At 45.4% G+C, this 25265-nt stretch overlaps 1 protein-coding gene across 1 annotated transcript; it reads right to left on the bottom strand.

Moving 5' to 3' along the window:
• Positions 1–1813: 1813 nt before the first annotated feature.
• Positions 1814–11499, bottom strand: SLC22A14 (solute carrier family 22 member 14). Its single transcript, XM_017657098.3, is given in 9 exon segments — positions 1814–3044; positions 3113–3179; positions 3288–3505; positions 6357–6526; positions 7381–7442; positions 7444–7530; positions 7709–7812; positions 8504–8892; positions 8895–11499. Coding segments are annotated over 9 exon segments (1332 nt in total). The 5' UTR covers positions 9031–11499; the 3' UTR covers positions 1814–2945.
• Positions 11500–25265: the final 13766 nt, after the last annotated feature.

Raw genomic sequence — 25265 nt, 5'->3', positions numbered from 1 at the left:
CAAGTGGGTGCCCAGTCTTAATGGCTGTTACTTGTCTTGCCAGTGCTCTGCCCCCACGGCCCCCACCCACCAGGCCCCGTACTGAGGACGGTGGGGAGGAGCTTGGCAGTGTAGATGAACACGGTGACCACAGTGGCCATGCAGAACTCCCTGAATATGACCATTAAGACGAGTAGGGATTTCGACTCTGTGGCCAGACAATGCAGCCACCTGAGTCTCAGGGAGGGTGAGGGAGGCCCACCCGTCAACTCTCCCTTTGTCCCTTTCCAAAGGCATCTGAACAGTCCCACCCTACCACCTGGTCAGCTAGTCAGCAGACGTGGCCACCAGTCAGAGGAGGGTCCATCTGTCAGAGGCTCAGCCAGGCTGGGAGTTAGTGCATCTGCAGTGGGAGGGCTGGTCAGCAGGCAGGAGGTCCTAGCAGGGCCCTGCGGCCACCCAGGCCACCGCCTACCACGCTGGACTCGGCCCCACACCTCTGCCTCACACCCTGGCCCAGAGGCAGCTCCCCTGCCCCACCACGTGCTCCTCAGGCGTCCACTCGGAGCCAGGTCTGCATCCTGTGGGTGGGACTCCTACTCAGGGGCCCTACCTCCCCTTTTACCCTTTGTAAGGCATACAGAGCCAGGGGGCTCTGGTCCTGGGCCCTGAGAGGCTAGACGTTCCAGGATGCCCGACTTTGGGCATCCAGACGTGAGCACTGAAGAAGGAAGAAACTACCTGGGGGAAAATACCTGTCCTCAGGCACGGTGGGCAGGTACCGGCCTTCTCCACTGGCCCCAGCCCCTCTCTGGCCCCAGCCTTTCCTGGCTCTGGGATGAAACTGGAGACCTAGTTTTCTCTATTAGGTTTTTTTTTCCTAGTTTCTCTCATACATTTGAGAATTTTAAACATTTTCTGCTTGACTCAGTTTAAAAACACTTTTTTAAAAACCACCAAGCAATAGAAATTTTTTTTTTTTGAGAGAGCATCTCTTATATTTATTGATCAAATGGTTGTTAACAACAATAAAATTCAGTATAGGGGGGTCAATGCTCAATGTACAATCATTAATCCATCTCAAGCCTAATTCTCATCAGTCTCCAATCTTCTGAAGCATAACGAACAAGTTCTTACATGGTGAACGAATTCTTACATAGTGAATAAATTCTTACATGGTGAACAGTACAAGGGCAGTCATCACAGAAACTTTCGGTTTTGATCACGCATTATGACCTATAAACAATCAGGTCAAATATGAATATTCGTTTGATTTTTGTACTTGATTTATATGTTGATCCCACATTTCTCCCTCTATTATTATTATTATTTTTATTTTTAATAAAATGCTGAAGTGGTAGGTAGATGCAAGATAAAGGTAGAAAACATAGTTTAGTGCTGTAACAGGGCAAATGTAGATGATCAGATGATCAGGTCTGTGCCTATGGACTAAGTATTAATCCAGGCTAGACAAGGGCAGCAAAACATCCACAGATGCAGAAGATTTATCTCAAAGCAGGGGGGGTGAGGTTCTGAGCCTCACCTCTGTTGATCCCCAAATTCTCACCTGATGGCCCCCCTGCGACTGTGCCTGTCTTAGGTTGTTCCTCCCTTGAGGAATCTTACCCGTCTCTGGCTAACCAGTCATCTTCTGGGGCCATACAGGGAAATGTAAAGTTGGTAAGTGAGAGAGAAGCCATATTGTTTGAAAAGGTTAGCTTTTTACTTCTTTGCAGATTTATGCCCTGTGGCTTCTATGCCCAGCACTTGTCTCGAGGTATCTTTACCACCTGGAGGAATTATGATACTTGGTAAATTCGATATGAGGCACGAATTCTATTTAAGGGTTGTAATTAGGAAGGAAGAAGAAAAGCTATAGATGTAGCATATGGAAGGAAACATGGGAGGATTGATTATTTCTTTGACATATCTTCTTGTAGAGTACCTTAAGTATGTATAGGTTTTAAACTACTAACTAATTTGCACACACATATTAACATAATAGGAATATGGTGACATAAACAAAGCAAATCTATAATTACCATCCATCTCCAGTGAAGCCAAGAAAACCATTTAGGCACCGTAGGCATTTGTGAAAATTTATCTATGATATGATGGATATTGTCCAACTGTACTTGAACCATCAGACAAATTAAAGCAGCCCATTTCTGGGATCTGTTCACATCCCATATGTTCTTTTAACATAGATAGTCTATAGTCATGAGATTTTGGAGTGCTACAACTCAAGCAATAGAAATTTAATAATGGGTTTGTTTCCCCATTCTGTTTTCACCAGTCAACACTGCCAACATCTGGAAGAAGAAGGGTCCCAGTCAAGACACACACATTTCTTACCCCCAGAGAGAGGGAGAGATCCACTGGAGGCAGGCCCTGACTGCAGGACCCCCTGCCAACCCCAGCAGTGGGGGGGATGCTGGGCGTTAGCCCTTCTGGTTGTGTGAACACCAACATCTTAATGCCCACTTACTCAGCCCTGCCACTGTCCAGCCCTGTGACGTGGGACACATTCATTGTCTTAGGGCTCTTTAAAATCTTGAAAATATTGCCAGCTCCCCACCTTGCCCACTTCCTCCTCAAGTTCTGAGCCCACAGGGTGTAGGGCACCACCCCATGCGAACACTGTTCCTAGGAGTTTAGTCCAGGGTCACTCAATGTTCAGCAGGCAGGGGACTTTCTCCTAGTGACGGTACCTGTAACAGGCATTTCCCTACCAGAGGCTACGGATGAGGAGCAGGGCCCATGGTAGCCACTGGAGGACCTTTTTTGCTGCACCTGCTCATATTTAGCTCAGATCTGACAGACTGGAAAGGGGCAGGGAAGGCCCCTCTCTCCGCACAAGGGCGTGTCTCTGGATGTCCCTCGGCCTTGCTCCCCCTGCAGCCTGGCCGCCCAGCTCCTCATCAGAGTCCTGGTTTGCAGTCCCTCTGGCCAGTCCAGGACACTCATCACACGCAGCCCATCACCAAGGTCACCTTGTGGAGATGCCTGTTGTTATAGAAGTCCAGAACGGAGGCCTTAGTCCCCTTCTTTCCAGGCAGATGCAACTACAGGACAAGCAGGACCAGCCAGAGGCAGGGCTGAGACACCAGCTTGTTCCCCATCCCCCCAGGACCACAAGGTCTGGCCTTCCCCTGGCAGGGTTCAGAGGGTTCAGTTTTGCTGTCAGCATTCTTCTCAAGCTGTGGACCGGGCACACCCTCTGTCGGGGCCCCAGCTGAAGGAATGAGGAGGAAAGAGGCCCTCACACAGCTCCCGGCCTGGCCCTGCTCCAGGCTGAGGCCTCTTACCTTGTCCAGCAGCTTGAAGGGATTGCCTTTTTGTTCATGCCAGCTGTAGAGCACAGCACTTGCTTGGCCTCCTCCACCTTCCCTTTCATCATCAGCCACCTCAGGACTCCGAAAGGATCCTGCATGGTCCGCCCCTTTCTTATCCACCATTCCAGGTGCCCCAGAGCCCCCCCACCTCTGCTGCGGCCATCCTGCTCCGGCATGGGGCGACTCACATGTCAGAGGCCCTGAAGGTGACCATCAACCTTGAGACTCCCCACCCCCCAACCAGCAGTCAGCCCTTCCCCTGCCCCAGCCACACGCAGCCCCCAATGCTGCTCCGTGTCACCCCGACACTTGCTGCCTCTGCCCTACAGCTCCTTCCCTTTCAGAATCTGTCTTGTCTGTCTCAGTCAGGGGTTGTGCCACCCACCTAAGCGCTCTGAGGTCACTGTCCTCTGTGCCACAGCCTCTGTTAGAGCCCATCCTCCTGGTCAGGATTTATCTGGTCCCCTCTCTATCTCCTAGTGGCCCAGAGAGTTGGGGTGGGGGGCACAGGTCCAGCTGCCTCTGCTGTCCCATCTCTGTCCCCACCACATCACCACCCACTGCCTTTGAATTACACTGGTGGCATAGCTGTGTAAAGAGAGCCTTATGGAGTTCCCCTTGCTCTGTGGGAGCTGACCTCTGTGACCTTGGGCAACCCCTTCCTCCCTGAGACAGGGAATGAAATTGGAGGTAATCATACCAGGTCCAGGGCTGGGCCAGAACTAAACCAGCTGATACATGTATGGCACTGAGCACATTCCTAGCACAGACCTTCCCCCTGGCTGTGGGGAACCCTGGACCCCCAGTCAGGCACAGGACTCAGGTCACTGTGCAGTTTGCACCTGGAGCACAGGGAGGAGGAAGTGAAGCTGCATCAACAGAGGGGCAAGGCTGAGGGTAACCACAGGGATGAGGGGAACTCCAGCTCCCAGCCCCCTCAAGAGCAACCACCTCGCTTGGGGATCCTCAGGAAAAAGGCACTGCCAATTGATCACCCAGTTGTAGTGGTTCTCAAAGTGTGGTCAGGGGACCCACGTCATCAGCGTCACCTGGCAACTTGTTATAAAGGCAGGTTTCTCAGGCCCCACCCCAGACTTCTGATGGAGAAGCTCTGGTGCAGGGCTGTTCCCCCGTTTGAACAAGCCTCCACATGATTCCGATGCTTGCATAGAGAGATCCACTGCCTAGAGGATCACCAGGCAATCAGCGCCTGCTCACACAGCTTCCCATTGCCTCTTAAATAACTTGCTCCTAGATATGAAGGGATGGCCAAGGTCACCAAACATTAAAGAAAACCTCCCAAACAAAAAGGGGTTCAAAATAATTATCAGGGAAAATATGACCGCAGAGGACCAAGGTGATGCAGGAAGCAGGAGAGAAAAAAAGAAACCTCAAACTTGTATCCTCCAAGACACTGGGGAATATTTTGCAACTTTATTTTCATAAAACAAGCTCCAAACACTATTGAGAAGAAAAAGATCAGAGCATAATGAAGAGAAGCATGAATGAATGGAAACGTTTTGCCCTGGAATTTCCACTGAAGCCCCCAAGCTGGTGACAACCTCATTCTCTAAAGAGGGATGTTATCCATTCAGAGTGGGGCTTACCAAAATGCACGAGAGCTCCCCAGCCTTTCCAGGTCAGGGAAGTGAGAGGTGTTGAATCCCTTCCCCTAGCTCATCTCTCTGGCCCACTCAAGCCTGGTGGAAGGGGACTGCCTGGGAGAAGGCGTGCCTGCCCTCCCATTTCAGGCTGGAACGTGCTGATTCAGAAACAGGAGGGCTTGCCTGGTGCTCCAGATGGCACAGGGCTGGGGAGGGTTCAGATGTGCCTCCAGAATGGGGGGTCTACATGAACCTGGAGCCTGAAGCCCCTCCCTCACCCAGTATGATCAGGAAGGGGGTTGGTGGGAGCTGCCCACAATGGCAAGTTGGGGAACAGAGGATGCTGAGTTTTTCAGTCAAGTGGACCCTGCGGTCTTAAAGGCACCCCGTGTGCTAGGCTGAGGAGCCATCAGCAGAGAGAGGCTGTGGGGTGAACTACCAGAGGTAGAGGCCTGGGGAGGCCACAAAGAGAGCACCTGCAGCCCTAGGAAATGCCAGCACTCCCAGGACCCACAGACAGGCCCCTGAGGCCCCGGCATTTGGACTTCTGCCCTACAAGGACTGGATCATCACAACAGCCCTGTCACCCACATCTTGTTATTTCTCACCTCCTGCCTAGCTTGGAAGATCAGAGGAGGGAGACAGAGGGGGAAGAGCAAAGCTGAGAGCAGACCTCAGCCCCTCGGGCCACTCTCGAGCCAACCACAGGGAGAAACCATGCACTGGGTGTAAGATCAGTTTTAAACTGGACTGGACTAGATTTTTTAATGTCTGAAAAGACGTCTTAATCATCAAAACAAGATTTTTTTTTCTTACACTAAGAATGACTAGAAAGAGATGGACCCCTCCTAGGAAATTGTCAAGAGTCAGGGCACAGCCAGCAGGAGGGGCCTGAAGGTGGTGGCTGAAGAAAACGTGCCCCATTCAATAAGCTACCTGCTGGCAGCATGGAGAACAACGCAGGCACCCCCAGAAGAATGGTGCAAGATCCCCCCCGGTGTGCTGGCTTCTGGGCGAGGCCCCAGGTGCAGGGGAGCTGAAAAGGACAACTTACTTTTCATTGAAAACCTTTCAGTGCTACTTAGTTTTTAACCATGTGTACCGATTGGAGCAGTAACATTTTTAAGAAATGTTTTAAGGTGAAACCATGGCACCCTACCTCCCAGCTACATGCTAGAGTCCCACCCCCATCACCTGTCTTGCCTCCAGCCCTGACCACCCCCCATCCTTGAACAACAGTTGCCTTTCAGCACCTAGCTGGCTGGCTGTGTAATGTGGCCCTGAGGGTCTCCTCTGAGGGGCTGAGTGGTGCTCTTTCCCCTCCTCTGCATGCACTTTGTCCCAGGAAAAATGCCAGCCACGCTCCCCGGGACCCTGCAGACCCCCCAGTCTCCAGTCCAGCAGACCCACTCTGGGCATGCCCTATGCAGTTGGCTCACCAGACGTAGGAGGTGAGAGGGAACACGAGGGCCCCGCCCACCAGAAACAGCCGCTGCCAGTGTGGGAGGCTGTAGGTCAGCCCTCTCAGGAACATGGTCCCCACAGCAAAGCAGCGGTGCTCCAGGATGATGGCACAGGCCCGCTGCATGCCCACCAGCCACTTGGTGGCTGTGCCGAGGCCGAGAGGACAAAATCACAGTCAGCTCGGCATCCCCAGGGCAGCCCCTGCACCCAGCCCACTGAGAAGCCCTGACCCTGCTCAGGATGGTTCAGATCAGGCCAAGGTTCTTCCGCCTGCTCGTGGCCTGTTCTAGGGCCCAAGGCAGCCCTTCAAAGCAAGGTGGTGTGCCTGGCCCACTGTGCTTGGCCCTTGCCTGACCTCCCAGTCCCATACGTGGCCTCCTGCCCCTTCTCAAGCTGGTTGCTCCCTCCCAGAGCCTCCTGCCTGATCCTGGTGAAGGCCCGATTCTGGGCACATGGCCTGACACACGGGGGCCAGGAATCGCTTTGGTCTTGGTGCTTCAGGGCCTGGCCACCCAGATGCAGGGCTCTGTGGAGACTCCCACCCGCTCCCGTGAGCACACCAGGTGGGGGCTGCTGTGGGGCCGAGCAGTCAGGTGGGCACCTGGGACTCTCACGTCACTTGGGCCTGCTTAACTGCCATGTGACCCTGAGCAGGCTGGTCAACTTCTTGAGGTCCCAGAGACCTCCTCAGCTAAGGGACATCAGAATTGTGCTTCCGAAGGGTGCGGTGATGAGATGAGACACCGCACATACAGGCCTCGCAGCACCTACTCTTTCTCAGGGGCTTGGTGAGGGGAGGCCATGCGGGTACGCAGGGTAAGTGGAATGTGAGGGGCAAAGATGGAGAGGGAGGCTGCACGGCTGCCCAGGCCCAGGCTGTCTGCACTCCAGGCTGGGCAAAGGTCTTTCCCCAACCTCCCCAGTTGGGCCACAGCCCGTCTTGCAGGCTCCCAGGGGCATGCTCACTGCCTACCCCAGGCCTCATGGCCTGACCTCACCTAGAGACAGGCTGATGATGATGTAGCCCACCACTGCCTGGGACACACTGAAGTGGAAGCTACTGGTGGAAGCTGCTGACAAAGGCTGTCCCAAAGCCGAAGATGGTCAGGCCTAGCAGAGACAGGAAGATGGTGGGGTAGCGGCCCAGCCTGTGGGCAGTCAGGGAGGCTATGCCACGTGCCCCAGCCTGGGGCCGGGTTCTGAGCCATCCATGGGCCTCCAGGGTTCCCATACCCTCACCTCCCCAAGACTGAGACTCTCCTCCCTGAACGCCCACAAACAGGAGGAGGGAAGTCTGGGGATCAGTGGGAACTTGGGGAGACTCACTTGTCACTTAGGAACCCGAAGATAAGGGACCCTATCAGGAGGCCCACCATGAACATGGTCTGCACAGCTTCTGTATTCAGTTCCTTGCCACACACCAGGTCAAACTGAGGGTTACATGCACCTTGGCCACAGGCCTCTGCCAGGTAAGCCTTCTGGCCAAGACCAAGCCTCCCCCCACCAACCATGCAGGCCTTCAGGCAGGAGGGGCCCAGCACAGGGGCAGGTAAGTGTGTGCAGCAGGCCTCTGCTGTGTTTCTCCTGCATCCCATCCCACACCTGGCTGCCTCTGTGAGTGAGGCCTGGAGAGAGGGGCCAGAAGCACAGCCCAAGGTGGGGCAGGTGGTCGGGTAACAGCAAGGCTGGATAGCTGAAGACCCTTCAGATGCAGGGTCTCTGCCTAGGGATTTGGACTGTGCAGCTCTGCTGTGAAGGGCCCAGGCCACAGCTACGGCCCGTAAGAGGTACCTGATCAAAGCTGCTTCTTCCCCTGATTCCCTGTCTTCTGTGAGTTTGAAGGGCAGAGCCATGATTACAGAAGCAATCCCCTGGACAGATGGCAAACGCTGCCAGCTGCCACCTGCCCCCAGTCCCAGATCCACTCTAGCTTCTGACTAAAGACAGTCAAGGCCAGGGCGGGGCAGCAGGAGTCCTGAGTTTTTGCCCTGGCCCTGCCCCTGCTGGGTGGCCTTGGGACAATTAAATTGCTCCTCTGCTCTGAGCCTCAGTTTCCCCACCTGTTCAGTCAAGGTAAAGGGACATCTCTGGGCCCATAGGGAGCTACAGACAACTCAGGACAGGACCCATCTCACTGACCAGTCACTGCTTCTTGGTCTCAGGGTAGATCCACCTGTCTTGGCACAAGTTTGCATAGTTGAGGCCAAACTGGATGATATGATCCAGATCCCAGTCCACAGGCAAGTACATGAGGCACGTCAGGAAACTGCTGTTGGGATCCCTAGGCAGGGTGAGATTCAGCTGCAAGGCCACAGACAAGTTGGGGCCCACAGCCAGGATCCAGCTGGTGTTGCAATAGGGCTTCTGGGCTGTGAACACGAAGACATCAGCAAACATGAAGAAGAAGGCTGACAGGACAATGGGGATGAAGGTGAGGGCCACCAGCCTCTGCTGGAACGCGCTGAACTCTCCCACTGCATCCAGGATGTTGGTGAACTTGTCATCCTGCTCGCCTCCATGGCCCGCAATCTGGGTAGCAGCATCTCCAGCGATCAGGACTGGAGGCATTTTGCCTCCTTATTTTGGTTCAAGATCTTGGAAGGATGCAAGGGTTTGAGCTTAGCTTTGAGGTTGTTTCCCCTTTCCATCTGTTCAAAGAAAGGGTGCAGCTCGGCCTCCACTGACACCACTTTTCAGACATCAGAAATTGGCCTCTCTGGCTTGCAACAGTTAGGACACCAACCTCTATGTTCTCTGCCCCTTCTTTGCTTATGAAGTTTCTTAGATAACATAATCTGTCCCATCCTTCATTTTAGTGCATTTAAGGTTTTTTGATGTTTTAGAAAATGCTATGTTTCTGCTGTTAGGAATGACTACGTTCTGAGAAGCTCTCTCTCCTATAACTTCCCGAAACTGAAGCTTTGTTTAACATACATACTGATGCACTACCAGTCTTGCAAAAGGTAGGAGAGACCCCCAGGGACCAATCCTTCAAAAACAAACAAGCAAACCAAAAAATCTAGATCAGGCGTGGTCAGGAAACCAAGGCCAAGGTAAGTGGCTGCAGGTGCTGGCCACAGAGGTAGGGAGCCAGGCCTGGTACAGTGCAGAACTAAAGCTGTAGGTGACACACAGCAGCATAGAGCCAAACTGGAAAGGTGGGTAAGAGGCACTAGTAAGGCAACCCGTTGTAAGGATATTATGTTGGAACAGCAGCAAGGAAGGGAAACTAATCTTAAAACTGCTTTGAGCAGAAATCCTCAGCAAGGCTGAAGTCCTAGGTTGGGGTACTCTTTGGCTACCAGCAGAAGCAAGACTCATCTGAAGGAAAACGTGTCCAAGTTAGGCCTGCCAGACTCTCACAGATTAAGATCAAGCAAAGGGCTCAAAATAAAGACTATCAGTCACATGAGGAGGCAATCCGTTCTGAGAGTCAACAGAAACAGGAAATGGCAGATCTGACTGCAGAGGCTGGGCCTGTCAGACAGAACAAAGGCAGCTATTCCACAAACTTTTTAGGGAAATCAACATCATAATTACTGAGGCGAACTTACAAGAGTTGGCAATAAGCAGACACAGTTGGAGGAAGACACTGAACTTCTAAAAATAAGAACTTGAATAACAGTTTATAACAGAATAATTTGTCAAAATAGAAACCCTGAAAGGAAGGCTAAGCAGATCCAACACAAGAATTAGTTAACAGGAATACACAGCTGACACGTGACCAAGAAGCAGACCCTTGGAGAATAGAAGATTTAACATGCATCTGTTCAGAGGTCCCGTAGAAGAAACAGAGAAGCGATCATAAAAAAGACAAAAGCAAAAAAAAAAAAAAGATGAAAGCAATACATTTTCTAAAACTTGGAAAACACAAGTTCTTAGGTTCAGGAAACTTCATTTCCCAAGAGGGTAAGGGAAAAAGGGCCACAGCGAGAAACATTGTAAATAAGCTGCAGAACACCAGAAACAAAGGCAAGATCTTCAAGAACATCAAGAGAGAGGACAGACTGCTGACAATGAGCAGTGACCACATTCTTCTGCCAAGAGGCAAAAGTTGATAGGCAGCAAGGAAAACCAGGAGAGAGTGAAAAACATCTACCAAATGTTAATAGAAAATTACAGCCAACTTAGAATTGTTTACCAGAAAAATTTCTAAGATAAAATAAAGACAGTTACAATAAAAAATGAAGGCATATACATGCAAGAGACCTGATGTAATGGATTTATAATGGGTAAGGAGGAACATCCTCTCAGGAGACAGCCTGTGAGGCAGTAAGGAGCAATCAAAATAGCAAACACAGAAGCAAATCCAAATATTTATGGATTGTACCAAATAATAAAAATTCTGTCCAATTATGGAGTTAAAGAGAAAAGGTAAAATGATGGACAACGGTAACACAGGTCAGGAGGTAGATGATCAGAGACAAAGAATCCTAAAATCTTTCTACTGTTGGGGGTATAGGAGAGGGAAACTCAGAGTGCCAAGTTTCACGGGCATGATAAGGCATCAAGGAGAATCACTGCCCTCACTGCCCCAATGGAGCTGGGAAGCAGTGGTGGGAAAGGTGGATGAGGGGGAAAAACAAAAAAACCCTCACCCAGAGAAGTCAAGGAAAGAGCTGAAAAAAAGAAACATGGAAAATGTGGATTGCAATAATTGGGATTGTGGAAATGAGAAAAAGTGTATGATCACTAGTTAGATGGTTGGATTGAATTTTTTAAAAATCAAATTAATATGCTCTTTCTAAAGGGGCTGACCAATATTTCCCAGTTTTCTCAGAACATATACCCAATGTCTGCTGTGCTGGTGGTGTGATTCATAGCATCTATTTCCCCTCTCGTAAGTGTTTTGATTTAGATGACATTCGACCACTCTGTAAGACAGCCCACTTAGAGCATTAAAGATGTGAAAAGGCTGAGAGTAAAAGGGTGGAAACTGTTGATCAGGTGAACAGTAATCAAAAGAAAGCTGACTTAGCTGTACCAAACAAAATAACAAAGATGAACCATCGTTTGGAATATAGAGACTCATTATCTAAAGATGATAGTTCAATACACCAAAAATATTCATTTTAAATATATAAGAACCTAATGTCTTCAAACATATAAAGCAGTAATGGGTATGATTAATTGGAGAAATTGACAACTCCAATGTCAAAATGAAAAAGTCCAGTGCATCTTTTTCAAGGGGTCAAATATACAAAAACAGCAAAGATATAGATTATTTGAATAACACAATTAACTAGTTTTAGCTAATGGCCATTTATAAAGTTCTGCATCTAGCAACTAGAGAATACACATTTTTCTCAAACTGACCTGGAGCATGTGCAAAACTTCACCATGTACTATGCAATAAAGCAAGTCTCAACAAATTTCAAAGGATAGTCGTCCTAGAGACCTGTTAAATGCAGTAAGATTAGAAGTCACTAACAGCTAAATATTGGTTTAAGATTCTTGTATAGTCTTCATCCATTTGTAATAGTCTTCATTCCACCCTGGGACCCCTCGATCCCCTAAATGACTTTTAAAAGACCTGTTTATGTTAAGGTTCCCTCTTTGCGCCATAAAGCCCTATGGGTTTTGGCAAATGTATAGAGGTCATGTAGCCACTGGTAGAGTTTAATACAGACTTTTCACTGCCCTAAAAAAGCTCCTGTGCTCCACCTATTAAAACCTTTCTCTCTCCTCTCAAACCCCTGGAAAGCACTGGTCTTTTTACTGTGTATCTTGACTTTTCCAGAATGCTATATAGCTGGAGTCACAGTGTGGATAGCCTCTTCAGATTGGCATCTTTCTCTTAGCAGTCTGCACCTATAGGTCATCCGTATCTTTTACTGGCTTCTCAGCTTTTTTTGAATCACTGAATAACACTCTACTGTATCCACACCACAGCTGACTTATCCACTCACCTACTGGAGGACATCTTGGTTGCTTCCAGAATTTGGCAATTGTGAATAAAGCTGCTATAAACATTGGCACGCAGGTTTTTGTGTGGACATAGCTTTCAAATTGGTTGAGTAAATACCTAGGCATGCAAATGCTGGATCATATGGTGAAACTATGTTTAGCTTTGTAGGAAACTGCCAGACTGTCTTCCCAAGTGGCTGTACCGTTTTGCACTCCCACCAGCCATGAGTGAAAGTAGTTCTTGCCCCGCACCCTCGGCAGCAAGTGGCATTTCAGTTGAATGGACTTTAGCCATTCTAATAGATGTATTATCACATGTATTTTTCATTCTTTCAAATTGCAGTTCCCTCGTGACAAATAAGGGGCGCCTCTATTCATGTGGTAGTTGCCATCTGCGCACCTTCTTCGGTAAATTCCCCCTCAGATCTTTTGCCTGTTTCTTAATTGGGACGTTTTCATTCTTACTGTTGAGTTTTGAGTTGCTCTGTATATTTCACAAGCCTTACCAGATCTGTGTGTTGCAAATAGTTTCTACACCCCTGGCTTGCCTTTTTATTCTATTAACAGCATCTTTGGCAGAGTCGAAGTTTTTGATTTTAATAAACTCCAACATCTTTCATAGATTTTGCTTTTGGTGTTGTCTCTAAAATTTCATTGCTAAATCCAAGGTCACATAGTCTTTCTCCTATGTTTTCTTCCAGAAGTTTTATTGTTTTTTTGTTTTACATTTAGGCTTGAGCCACTTTGAATTAATTTTTGTAAAAGGTGTAAGATCTATGTTTCGATGAATATATGTATATTTTTACACACGGACCTTCAGCTGTTCTGGCACCATTGTTGAGAATGGCAACCCTTCTCCACTTAATTACCTTTTTTGCTTTGAGAAGCTGACTGTATTTATATGGGTCTATTTCTGGGCCCTCTCTTCTGTTCCACGGCTCCACCTGCAGAACATCTTGCTGTGCATTGGATTCAGACTGTGTTGAATCTATAGCTCAAGTTGGGAAGAACTGACATCTGAATAATACTTAGTCTTCCAATCCATGAATATGGAATATGTACTTTCAAAGTTTATTTTTAAGTTAAAAAAAACTGTGACTACCTTGGAAGTCAGGGAGGAAATCCTACTGGGAATTGAAAAATATTTATAAATGATGGATAATGAAAAAAACAACATATCAAAACTTGTGGATGGTATAAAACTGGGACTGTGAGAAATTTACAGCCTCAACTACTTTATAATAGAAAATCAGAAAGACTGAAAATAAGCTAAATGTCCATCATAAGAAGCAAAAAAAGAGCGATAGGATAAACTGAAGTAAGTAAAGGAAGGAGATAATAAAGTTAAGGGAGAAATAAAAGAAATAGGAAGCAAAAAAAATTAAGAGAATCAACGAAGTCCAAAACAGATTCTTTGACTAGATGAATAAGTTAGACAAACCTTTGGTGAAATTCAATTAAAAAGTGAAAAAGACAGAAAGTCCAAATAAGTCCTTTATGTAAGCAAAAAGGAATACATACAATGGTATAGGAAAATTAAAAATATTAGATACTAACATTAACTTTATGTCAATTAATTTGCAACTTAGATGAATTAAATTCCTAAAACACTAAACCCAAACTATTTATACGAGGTCTACCAAACTGTTAGGGGACAGATTGTTCCAGTTTGTACAAAATTTCTCAGGGAATTGGAAAAGAAATAAACTTTCAATCATTCTGAACTAAAAATTATAAGACAAATTACATTATGTTTCATTCATAAAATTAGATGCAAAAAATCTCAATATAATATTAGTAAATCAAATTTGATATTGCATAATATGAAAAATGTCCCATGGTCAGGTTAGTTTAAATTTAAGAATGCAAAAATCATTTTACTGTTAGAAAAGATATAAATACTTGTAATATTTAATAGATTAAAAGAGAAAAACCATATGATCATGTTTATAGATTCAGAAAATGCATTTGATAAAATTCAACACTGATTGATGATTTTTAAAATGTCCTAGGAGAAATGTGTACTTCTTTGATCTCCTAGAGAACCAAACCCCCCCCCAAAAAAAATTCCTGAGGGGGAAACATCAGAATTATTCCCTTTAATATCAGAGGGAAGATGAAGATTCTCAGAATCCTCTGTCCAACACTGTACTGGTGGCCCTAACCAGTACAGTGAGACAAGGTAAATTAAAAGCGTAAAGATTGGAAAGAAGAGATTTATTCCAGGGATGCAAGGATGGTACAATATTCAAAAATCCATCAACAGCCACCACATCAACAAAAAGAAGGACAAAAACTACATGATCATCTCCATAGATGCTGGAAGAGCATTTGGCAAAATCCAACATCCATGCATGATAAAAACTCTCAACAAAATGGGTATAGAGGGCAAGTACCTCAACATAATAAAGGCCATATATGACAAACCCACAGCTAGCATCACACTTAACAGCAAAAAGCTGAAAGCCTTTCCTTTAAGATCCGGAACAAGACAAGGATGTCCACTCTCTCCACTGTTATTCAACGTAGTTCTGTAGGTCCTAGACACAGCAATCAGACAACACAAAGAAATAAAAGGCATCCAGACAGGTAAAGAAGAAGTTACACTGTCACTGTTTGCAGATGACATGATATTGTACATAGAAAATCCTAAAGAATCCACTCCAAAACTACTAGATCTAATATCTGAATTCAGCAAAGTTGCAGGATACAAAATTAATACACAGAAATCTGTTGCATTCCTGTACACTAACAATGAAGTAGCAGAAAGAGAAATTGGGAAAACAATTCCATTCACAACTGCATCACAAAGAATAAGATACCTAAGAATAAACCTAATGAAGGAAGTGAAAGACCTATACTCTGAAAACAATAAGACACTCATGAGTGAAATTAAAGAAGATACAAATAAATGGAAACACATCCCGTGCTCATGGATAGGAAGAATTAATATTGTCAAAATGGCCATCCTGCCTAAAGCAATCTACAGATTCAATGCAATCCCTATCAAAATACCAATAGCATTCTTCAACAAACTAGAGCAAATAGTTGTAAAATCATATGGAAACACAAAAGACCCCTAATCAATCAAAGCAATCAGTCAAAGCAATCCTGAGAAGGAAGAATAAGCTGGGGGAATTATGTCCCCCGACTTTAAGCACTACTGCAAAGCCATAGTAATGAAGATAATTTGGTACTGGCACAAGAACAGACCCATAGACCAATGGAACAGAATAGAGAGCTCAGATATAAACACAAACATATATAGTCAATTAATATACAATAAAAGAGCCATGGACATACAATGGGGAAATGACAGCCTCTTCAACAACTGGTGTTGGCAAAACTGGACAGCTACATGCAAGAGAATGAAACTGGATTATTGTCTAACTCCATACACAAAAGTAAACTTGAAATGGATCAAAGACCCGAGTATAAGTCATGAAACCATAAAACTCTGAGAAGACAACATAGGCAAAAAAATCTCCTGAATATAAACATGAGCAACTTTCCTGAATGCATCTCCTTGGGCAAGGGAAACAAAAGCAAAAATGAACAAATGGGACTACATCAAGCTAAAAACCTTCTGTACAGCAAAGGACACCATCAACAGAACAAAAAGGCATCCTACAGTATTGGAGAATATATTTCCAAATGACATATCTGACAAAGGGTTAACATCCAAAATATATAAAGAACTCACATGCCTCAACAACCAAAAAGCAAATAATCTGATTAAAAAATAGGCAGAGGATATGAACAGACAATTCTCCAAAGAAGAAATTCAGACAGCAAACAGGCACATGAAAAGACGCTCTACATTGCTAATTATCAGGAAAATGCAAATTAAAACCACAATGAGATATCACCTCACACCAGTTAGGATGGCCAGCATTGAAAAGACTATGAACAACAAATGCTGGCAAGGATCTGGAGAATGGGGAACCCTCCTACACTGCTGGTGGGAATGTAAGCTAGTTCAACCATTGTGGAAAGCAATATGGAGGTTCCTCAAAAAACTAAAAACAGAAATACCATTTGACCCAGGATTTCCACTCCTAGGAATTTACCCAAAGAAAACAACTTCTCAGATTCAAAAAGACATATGCACCCCTGTGTTTATCACAGCACCTTTTACAATAGCCAAGATATGGAAGCAACCCAAGTGTCCATCAGTAGATGAATGGATAAAGAAGATGTGGTACATACACACAATGGATACCGTTCAGCCATAAGAAACAAACAAATCCTACCATTTGCAACAACATGGATGGAGCTAGAGGGTATTATTATGCTCAGTGAAATAAGTCAGGCAGAGAAGGACAAGTACCCAATGATTTCCCTTATTTGTGGAGTATAACAATGAAGCAAAACGGAAGGAACAAAACAGCAGCAGACTCACAGAATCCAAGAATGGACTAATAGTTACCAAAGGGAAAGGGACTGGGGAGGATGGGTGGGAAGGAAGGGACAAGGGGGGAAAACGGGCATTATGATTAGCACACCTAATGTAGGGGGGTGGGCACGGGGAGGGCTGTACAACACAGAGAAGACAAGTAGTGATTCTATAGCATCTTACTTTGCTAATGGACAGTGACTGTAATGGGATATGTGGTGGGGACTTGATGATGGGGGGGGAGTCTAGTAACCATAATGTTGCTCATATAATTGTAGATTAATGATACCAAAAAAACAAAACAAAACAGCAGCAGACTCACAGACTCCAAGAAGGGACTAGCAGTTACCAAAGGGGAGGGGTGGGCGAGGGCAGGTAGGGTGGGAGGGAGAAGGGGATTGAGGGATATTATGATTGGCACACATGGTGTTGGGGGGATCATGGGGAAGACAATGTAGCACAGAGAAGGCAAATAGTGACTCTGTGGCATCTTACTACACTGATGGGAAGTGACTGCAATGGGGTATGGTGGGGGACTAGATAATATGGGTGAATGTAGTTACCACATTGTGTTTAATGTAAAATCTTCATAAGAGTGTATTTCAATAATACTTTAATAAAAAAAAGATTGGAAAAATAAAATGAAACCCCAAAGGGTCTACAAATAATTAGAAACAAAAAGGAGAGCTTAGCAAGGTAGCTGGGTGTAGTGTGCATATAAAAGTCAATTACATGTCTGTATACCCACAGCCATTAAATTTGTGAAAATATACCATTTAGTGGAAAGATATTCAAATTCACTTGAAGTTAGAGAAACTCAAATTGCAGCAATACTGAGAGAACATTTCTTACCTATCAGGTTGGCAAGAGTTAAAAATGATGACAACACATGTTGGGGCAGTGAAAGCATCCCCGTTGCTGAAGGAAGCGCAAACCAGTACAACCGTTTAGAAGGAGAGTTCGGCGATCCCTAAAGAGCAAGACAGCGCTATCCCTGCCACCTGAGCTGCTCAGATCTTGCACATCATCACAGGATGGCTCACGTGACTGCCCCAGCTGGCTTTTAGGAATGTGCCCTGTGCTACTGCCCAATGAATGTCATGCCAGCCTGGAGCACTGAACTCCACTGGGCCAGCCTGTCTACTAGGCATGTGATGTGTGGTGGCCATCTGTCCTGAAAGCTGGCAATTCAGTTGTCAAGTTCTGGGGACTGCAGTTAGTCAAGAAAGGCCTATGTGCCTATGGCCACCCAGTAGTAAAAGCCCTGAAATCTTAGGCTCAAAGAAGGTTCCTAGGCAGAAAAGCTTGGCACCTGTTGGCAGTTTGTTGCTGAGGAAGGGGCCCCCTGTATTAATCTCACTGGCAAAGCATTCTATTGGCAGCTGGCACCCATGTCCTCCAGACCCCATCAGTGCACCCCTTCCCTTTAGGACCTTGCTATAATATGTCCTTCTGCTATAATAAATGTTAGCTGTGAGTATAACAATTTCTGAGGGCCATGAGTGCTTCTTAGAGACCACTGACACACTTGAAAAAACTATATATCCCCTTGCTTTTGACTTGGCAATTACTCTTCTGGGAATTTACCCGGAAGCTACACTTACAACAAGAAAATACATATGCAGCAGATTATTCACTGCAGATTGACTGTATTGCAAAACATCAGGAACAAGCTAATGCCCATACCCAGGAGAGTGGCTGAATAAATGTTGTACATCCACACAAGGAATATTACATAGCTGTAAAAAAGAATGGGGGAATTCTATGAACTGATATGGAATGAGTTCCAGGCTGTAATAGAAAGGGATAAAAGCATGAGGCTTGAGAGTATGTAGAGTGAGCTACCCCCTCACATAACCAAAGGGGTAGAAGAAAGTACAGGAAAAATATGTCACAAACTAGTGAGACTGCTCACCTGTGAGTGGGGGCCAGAGCAGGTGAAGAGAATGGGGGAATGGCATGGGGTGGGACGGATAGGGGGATACTACTCTGAGCATAGCTTTTCATATAATTCTCACTCTTAGGATCTTGGTGATATTTCATGTACAGTCCTCCCCCAAAAACTAATTAAAATCAACCAACATGAGGAGGAAAGCCAAATGGCAAACCTAACTATGTCACAAATAAACACCATAGCCCCACTGAAAGGAGCTAACAGAAGTGACTTTGAAAAAGCAGTAGGTTGACTATATATTATCAAGCTGAAGATAAGAAGAATTGTACAAACACTTTAGTTACTGAATTTGTTTTGCACTAGGATATGAATTTGCTCTTCTGAAACAGCTTTATGTGTATACTGGATTTAAGCCAGCAAGCAACTACATTATTGTGGATAATAAGAGCTCAATTTCCATTAGAGAAGGGAGTCACGACCAAGAACAGGGAAGACGAGGATGGAAGCTGTGCTTTTGGACTGGAATCAAAGGTGTCAGTGTGAGCTCATGATTTTTGACAGTTGGCTGTGTGGACATATATTTTCTACCTCTGTCCACTGAGTTGGCCTAGAAGCATTAACACCTTGGTAGCAATGATCACACTTAGTACTCAGATCTTTGTTTTTAAATAAAAGAACCAGTGTTCTTCAGAGAAATGGTTGATTCCAGGGCTGGGGCAGGGAAAGTATAAGAAGAGTGTGGAATGTCTTGGTGTGGCAGAAAGTCACAAGGTGCCCCAAAAAGATGGGCACAGGAGTCTGACTAGATCTGAGACCATTTTAGCAATGAAACAAATATAATGGTAGATTATAACCCATAGAATAAATATACCTGAGTCCATGCTGATGTCAATAAATAACTGAATAAATAAACAAGAGGTAAGGGGAATCCTTTCCTGTAGAATTCTCCATCAACCTTATGGGAATGACGGTAATGTGGTCACCATTTGGCAAGCACCACAGTTAATAATTGTTGCAGGCAAGAATCACTGATGGATATTGAAATGAGAGGATGAAAACATAAGAAACAGTTATTTGCATAGTTGCAAAGTATCTCCCCATAAGGTATTTATCAATTACAAATAATATAATAACTTTACAATGAAGAAACTTGGCAGACACCACTTCTACCAAGTGATCAAAGTTAAAATCACCAGTGATAGGACATGTTAACATTATGTGCCCCTTGATAATCATGCACTAAGAGGGGCACACCATTACTTCTGAGGTATTCTTGCCAAAAATGCATGATGTTAATATAATCATGAGAAAACATCAAAAAAAAAAACCTTAGAGACAGTCTACTAAAGAACAGGCTAGTACTTGTCAAAAGTATCAAAGCATGAAAGATGAAGCTGGGGGAACTTTTCCAGATGGGAGGCGACTAAGAAGACAAAACTAAATGCAGAGTGGGGTCCTCAACTGGATTCCAGGCCAAGAAAAGAACATCTGTGGGATGATTTGGCAAATTCAAGTAAGCTCTGTAGGATAGTTAATAGTATTGTATCTATGATGACTTCCTGGTTTAGATCAGGGACTGTGGTTATACAAGATGCTTAACACAAGGAGAAGCTGGGTGAAGGATAAATGGAATTCTGGGCACTGTTTTTGCAACTTTTTTATAATTGTACAATTATTTCAAGCTAAAAAGATACTTTAAAACAGGGAAATTGAAAAAAGACACTATATGTAATACTAAGGAAATATAAACTAGGAACAAATTTAACAAAATATGCATAAGACACCAGTTAGGACGGCTATTATTTCAAAAAATAGAAAACAGCAAGTGTTGGTGCAGAAGTGAAGAAATTGGAATCCTTGTGCATTGTTGGTGGGAATGTAAAATGGTGCTGCTACTGCGGAAAACAGTACAGCAATTCCTTGAAAAATTAAAAAGAGTTATCATTCAATCCAGCAATTTTACTTCTGAATATAAACCCAAAATAAATGAAAGGAGGGACTCAAACAGATATTTGTACACCCATGTTCACAGCAGCATGATTCACAATAGACAAAAGGTGGGAGCAACCCAAGTGTCCATCAATGGATGAACAGTAAGCAAAATGTAGTCTATATACATGATGGACTATTATTCAGCCTTAAGAAGGAAGGAAATTCTGATACATGCTACAACAACATGCATGAACCTTGAAGACCTTGCGCACAGTGAAATAAGCCAATCACAAAAGGACAACTGTTCTATGGCTCCATTTATATGAGGCACTCAGAGGAGAGAAACTCATAGAGACAGAAAGTAGAATGGTGGCCACCAGGATCTGGGGGAGGAGAGAATGGGGACAGAGTTTCAGTTGGAGAAGATGAAAAAGTTCTGAAGATGGATGGTCGTGATCACTGCACAACAGGGTGAATGTACTTAATCCCTCTGAACATTTTTATTCTTAAAAATGGTTAAAGTGAAACAACTCATGTAGCTCAAAAGCAAAAACAAAAACACAACCCAGTTTAAAAGAAAATGGGCAAAGGAACTGAATAGACATTTTTCCAAAGACATGCGGATGGCCGAAGGCACATGAAAAGATGCTCAACATCACTAATTATCAGGGAAATGCAAATCCAAACCACAGTGAGGTGTCCCCTCACACCAGTCAGAATGGCTGCTGTCCAAAAGACAAGAGAGAAGTGTTGGCGAGGATGTGGAGGAAAGGGAGCCCTCCTCCAGTGTTGATGGGGATGGAAACTGGTGCAGCTACTATGGGAAACACTATGGAAGTTCTTCCAGAAATTAAACACAGAACTACCATACGATCCAGCAATCCCACTTCTGGGTAGTTATCTAAAGTAAATGAAATCAGGATCTTGAAGAGACACCTGCACCCCCACATTCATTGAAGCATTATTCATGATAGCCAAGATAGGTGTACACACACACTCACACACACACACACACACACACACACACACACTGGAATGAATATTCAGTCATGAGAACGAAGGAAATCCTGCCATTTGTGACAACACAGATGGACCTAGAGGACATTATGCTAAGTGAAGTAAGCCAGACAGAGACAGACAAATACCGTATGGTATCACTATGTGTGGAATCTTTAAAAAAAAGGTAGAAAAGTGGTTGCCAGAGCCTGGTGGGGGTGGATAGGGAAGGTTGGAAATAGTGCAAAGTTTCAGCTGTAAGATGAATAAGGTCGGAGGACGCAGAACATGGTGACTGTAGTTGACAGCACTGTATGGTGCAACTGAAATTTGCTGAGAGTAGTACTTAAATGTTCTTGCAAAAAAAATAATAAATATGTGAGGTGAAGGATCTGTTAATTCACTAGAGGGGGGAATTCTTTCATGATGTATATCAAATCACCACAATGTACATTTTAAATAGCTTACAATTTTATATATGAATTATACCTCAATAAAGCTAAAATGTTTTAAATGGCTAAGATGGTCCATTTTATGTTATATATATTTTACTACAATAAAAACTGGTTTAAAAATATGTACAAAACCTGTATGTAAGAGAACTATGAAACTTAAATATGTTAAGGAAGAAAATAAGTGGCTAGGGATTTCATGGTCATGAATAAAAGTTGTCAGTTCTTCCCCACATTGATCTGGGATTCTGTACAACTCCAGTAGAAATCCAAAAGGCATTTTTCTGTGAAATTTGTCAAGCTGATTCTAAAATTAATATGGAAGAACAAAGAGCATGAATACCTAAGATGATTCGTAAGAATAATAAGGAACAATTTGTCTTGCTAAATGGCAAAATTTATTATAAAGTTACATTCCTTAAAGACAAGGTGATATCAACTTAGGAACAGCTAAGTAAAGCCCAGAAACAGACCCATGCAAATGAAGTTTTGATGAGAGAGCAGCATGACAGAGCAGTAAATGGGAAAAATTTTAACACTGGATTCCTGTCTCACACCATAAACAAAAATTCTAGTCCTAATTATTAAGGGTTGAAATAACTAGAACAAAGCTTTTGGTAGAAAATATGGGAATTTTTGAATGAAATACATATTTCAGTGTGATTTAGAAATCCTTTCTTATCACTCCATCTGAATCACACCAAAGACACAAAAGCTTTGCTATTTTATCCTAACTATAACATTTTTAAATTTGGCCACTTAAAAATGAAGATCTTCAAATTAAAAAACAAAAACAAAAAACAAGCCACAACTGGGAGGACATATTTGCAAACACACAATACTGAAAAAGAGTAAATCAATATGTAAAGAATCCCACGAATCAATAATTAAAAAGTGATAGAAAAGTGGGCAAAAGAACATGGGCATTTCAAGAAGAGGAAATTCCTGTGTTCCACAAACATGAAGAGCTCTTTAATAGTAAGGAAAATGTAAATCACCACCATAATGAAATATTGACACTCATTTGATTGATAAAACGTAACTCTGACAATATCAAGTGTTGGAAAAAGTCTAGCTTTCATATATTTCTGGCAGGATTATTTCTCATTCTACTTTGGAAAACAATTTGGTTTTGTCTTATAAATTTGAATATTCCCATACCTTACAACCAGCATTTCTCCTCCCAGGTATATACTCTGAGGAAACATTTGTACATATGACCCAGGAAATGAATAACAAAATGTTCATGACAACACACTTCAGATATGGGGGTGGGGACCCCAAATGCCCACAGCAGCAGAATGAGCAAACTGTGCCATCTTTATGCAGTGGAATACAACACACCAATGAGGGTAAATACACTACATCCACTAGGATGTGACCAGCCATCACCAGCTCCGAAGATGCAGGGGACCACGAGCCAAGGGATGTGGCAGCCTCTAGAAGCTGGAAAAGGTAAGAAAGTGGATTGCTCCCCAGGCCACCAGAAAGGGCCACAGCCTGCCAACCCTACCTTTCAACCCTGTGATGCCCCCTTTGGACTTCTGACCTCCAGAATTACAAGGTAATGAATGCATGTTGTTTTAAGCCACTAAGTGTGTGGTAATTTGTTACAGCAGCATCATGAGACTAATAGAGTGCGTATGTATGTAAGGTTGTCGGGGGCGGGGAGAGGAGACTCCCAGGCAGGCAGGGAGGGAGGACGCTGGCTCTCCTCGCACACATCAGGCCTCCTGGTTGGGAGCCAGGTGTGCCAGCCTTCCCTTGCTGGGTCCCCTTCAGTGGGCCCCCAGCACCTCCTGAATACCAGGGGGGGACCAACAGTCTGTAGGGCTTGGAGCACTTGCTCTGTCTACTGACCCCAAAGGTCCCCTGCCAGGTGGATAGGCCCCAGGCAATTGTTTCTCAATATATAAAAGAGGAAACTGAGGCCTGGAAAAGGGAGGTTAGCCAAGAGCAGCGAGAGCTCCATCTGAGGGCAGGAAATGGCTAGTGCCACACCTGAGAACTCACGTTTCCCATGAGGGTAGCCTGCTCCTTCCACAGACTCCCCACAGCCGGACAGGCCCTGGCAGACTCCTCTCTGCATCTGTGCTGGGAACGCAGCCCCACAATATCACAGTGTCATCATAACTGCCACCCTCCACACCCTCCCAGTCCCTCCTCCCTGGAGACAGGACCACAAACCATAATCCAGGCCCAGCCAGACCCTTGGAAGCAGAACCCTTGAGTTCCATTGGCCGGAAGTAGTGTCACAGTGGGGCAGGGAGGTCCTGGGGCATGTGGGAATGGTGAGCAAAGCATTCTACTCCAGGCCTAGGGACAGAAGGGGGCGAGGCAGACAGGGGTGTCTGCACCGGAGCTGGCCCCTTGCCTTGTGCAGCTGTCCCAGCACCTGGGGTACCTGTGCCCCCCTGAGGAACCTAGTCTATCGAGGCACACAACTCACCCCCCGACCTCAGCCTCCATGAATAAAGCAGGGGGTAGAGAGGAGAGTCAGAGTAGGGACGGGTCCCCAGACCGCTGCCCCCAGTTCTGGGGCAGAGGTAAGGGTCTGGCCTCAGTGGCTTTACTACCATGAGCAGCAGAGAAGGGAGTTTTGAAGGTTTGGTGGGGGTACATTTGGGGCACTGCCGTGTGGTGGTGCTTCCTTCCTCCCAGAGCCAGGAGGAGGGCCCCAGCAGGACCCGACCTAGGTACTCTCACCCAAGACTCCCAGCCTGCTCCTGAAAGGAGGGCAAGGCTCGTGGGGCCTCCTAGGCAGGTGACGGGGTGGTGGGTCAGCAGGGAGGCAAAGCCCAGGGTGTATGCGCTAGGGCTGAACTCGAGAACTCGGCGCTGCTCAGCGCCTACAATGCCTTGGGGTGTTGGGTAGGGGCAGGGTAGGCCTTAGGCCTTGGGGACAGGTTGCTCATGCCCTAGATGAGAATCCTTGAGGATAAGTGTAAGGGCACCTACGAAATCCATTCCAAATGGGAAGCCTGAGGCCTGGAGTAGGAGGGTTCTGCCACCAGGCCTGAGATGGAAAGCCTGCCTTATTCCACAAAGCTGTCCATAATGGTGTCCCTGCTAGCACGGCACCCCAAATCCAGCTGTTCTACTCCTGAGGGAGGGTCAGGATCAGGCCTGGACATCTCCTCTGAGGCCCCAGGTCTCTGCTGCCGACCTCCCACCAGCAACTACTAAAGGCAAACATCTCCCCTTAACCAGAGCAAGCTGTGGGGCACAGTTTAACAGGTGCAAAAAAACCTCCCCACAATGGCCCACAATCACTGAAAGTCTCCAAAAAAAACACACCTGTCCAAA

The sequence above is a fragment of the Manis javanica genome, chromosome 15, assembly GCF_040802235.1.
Source record: "Manis javanica isolate MJ-LG chromosome 15, MJ_LKY, whole genome shotgun sequence".
Classification (NCBI taxonomy): Eukaryota; Metazoa; Chordata; class Mammalia; order Pholidota; family Manidae; genus Manis; species Manis javanica.
This window is presented reverse-complemented; position numbering and strand designations above follow the sequence as displayed.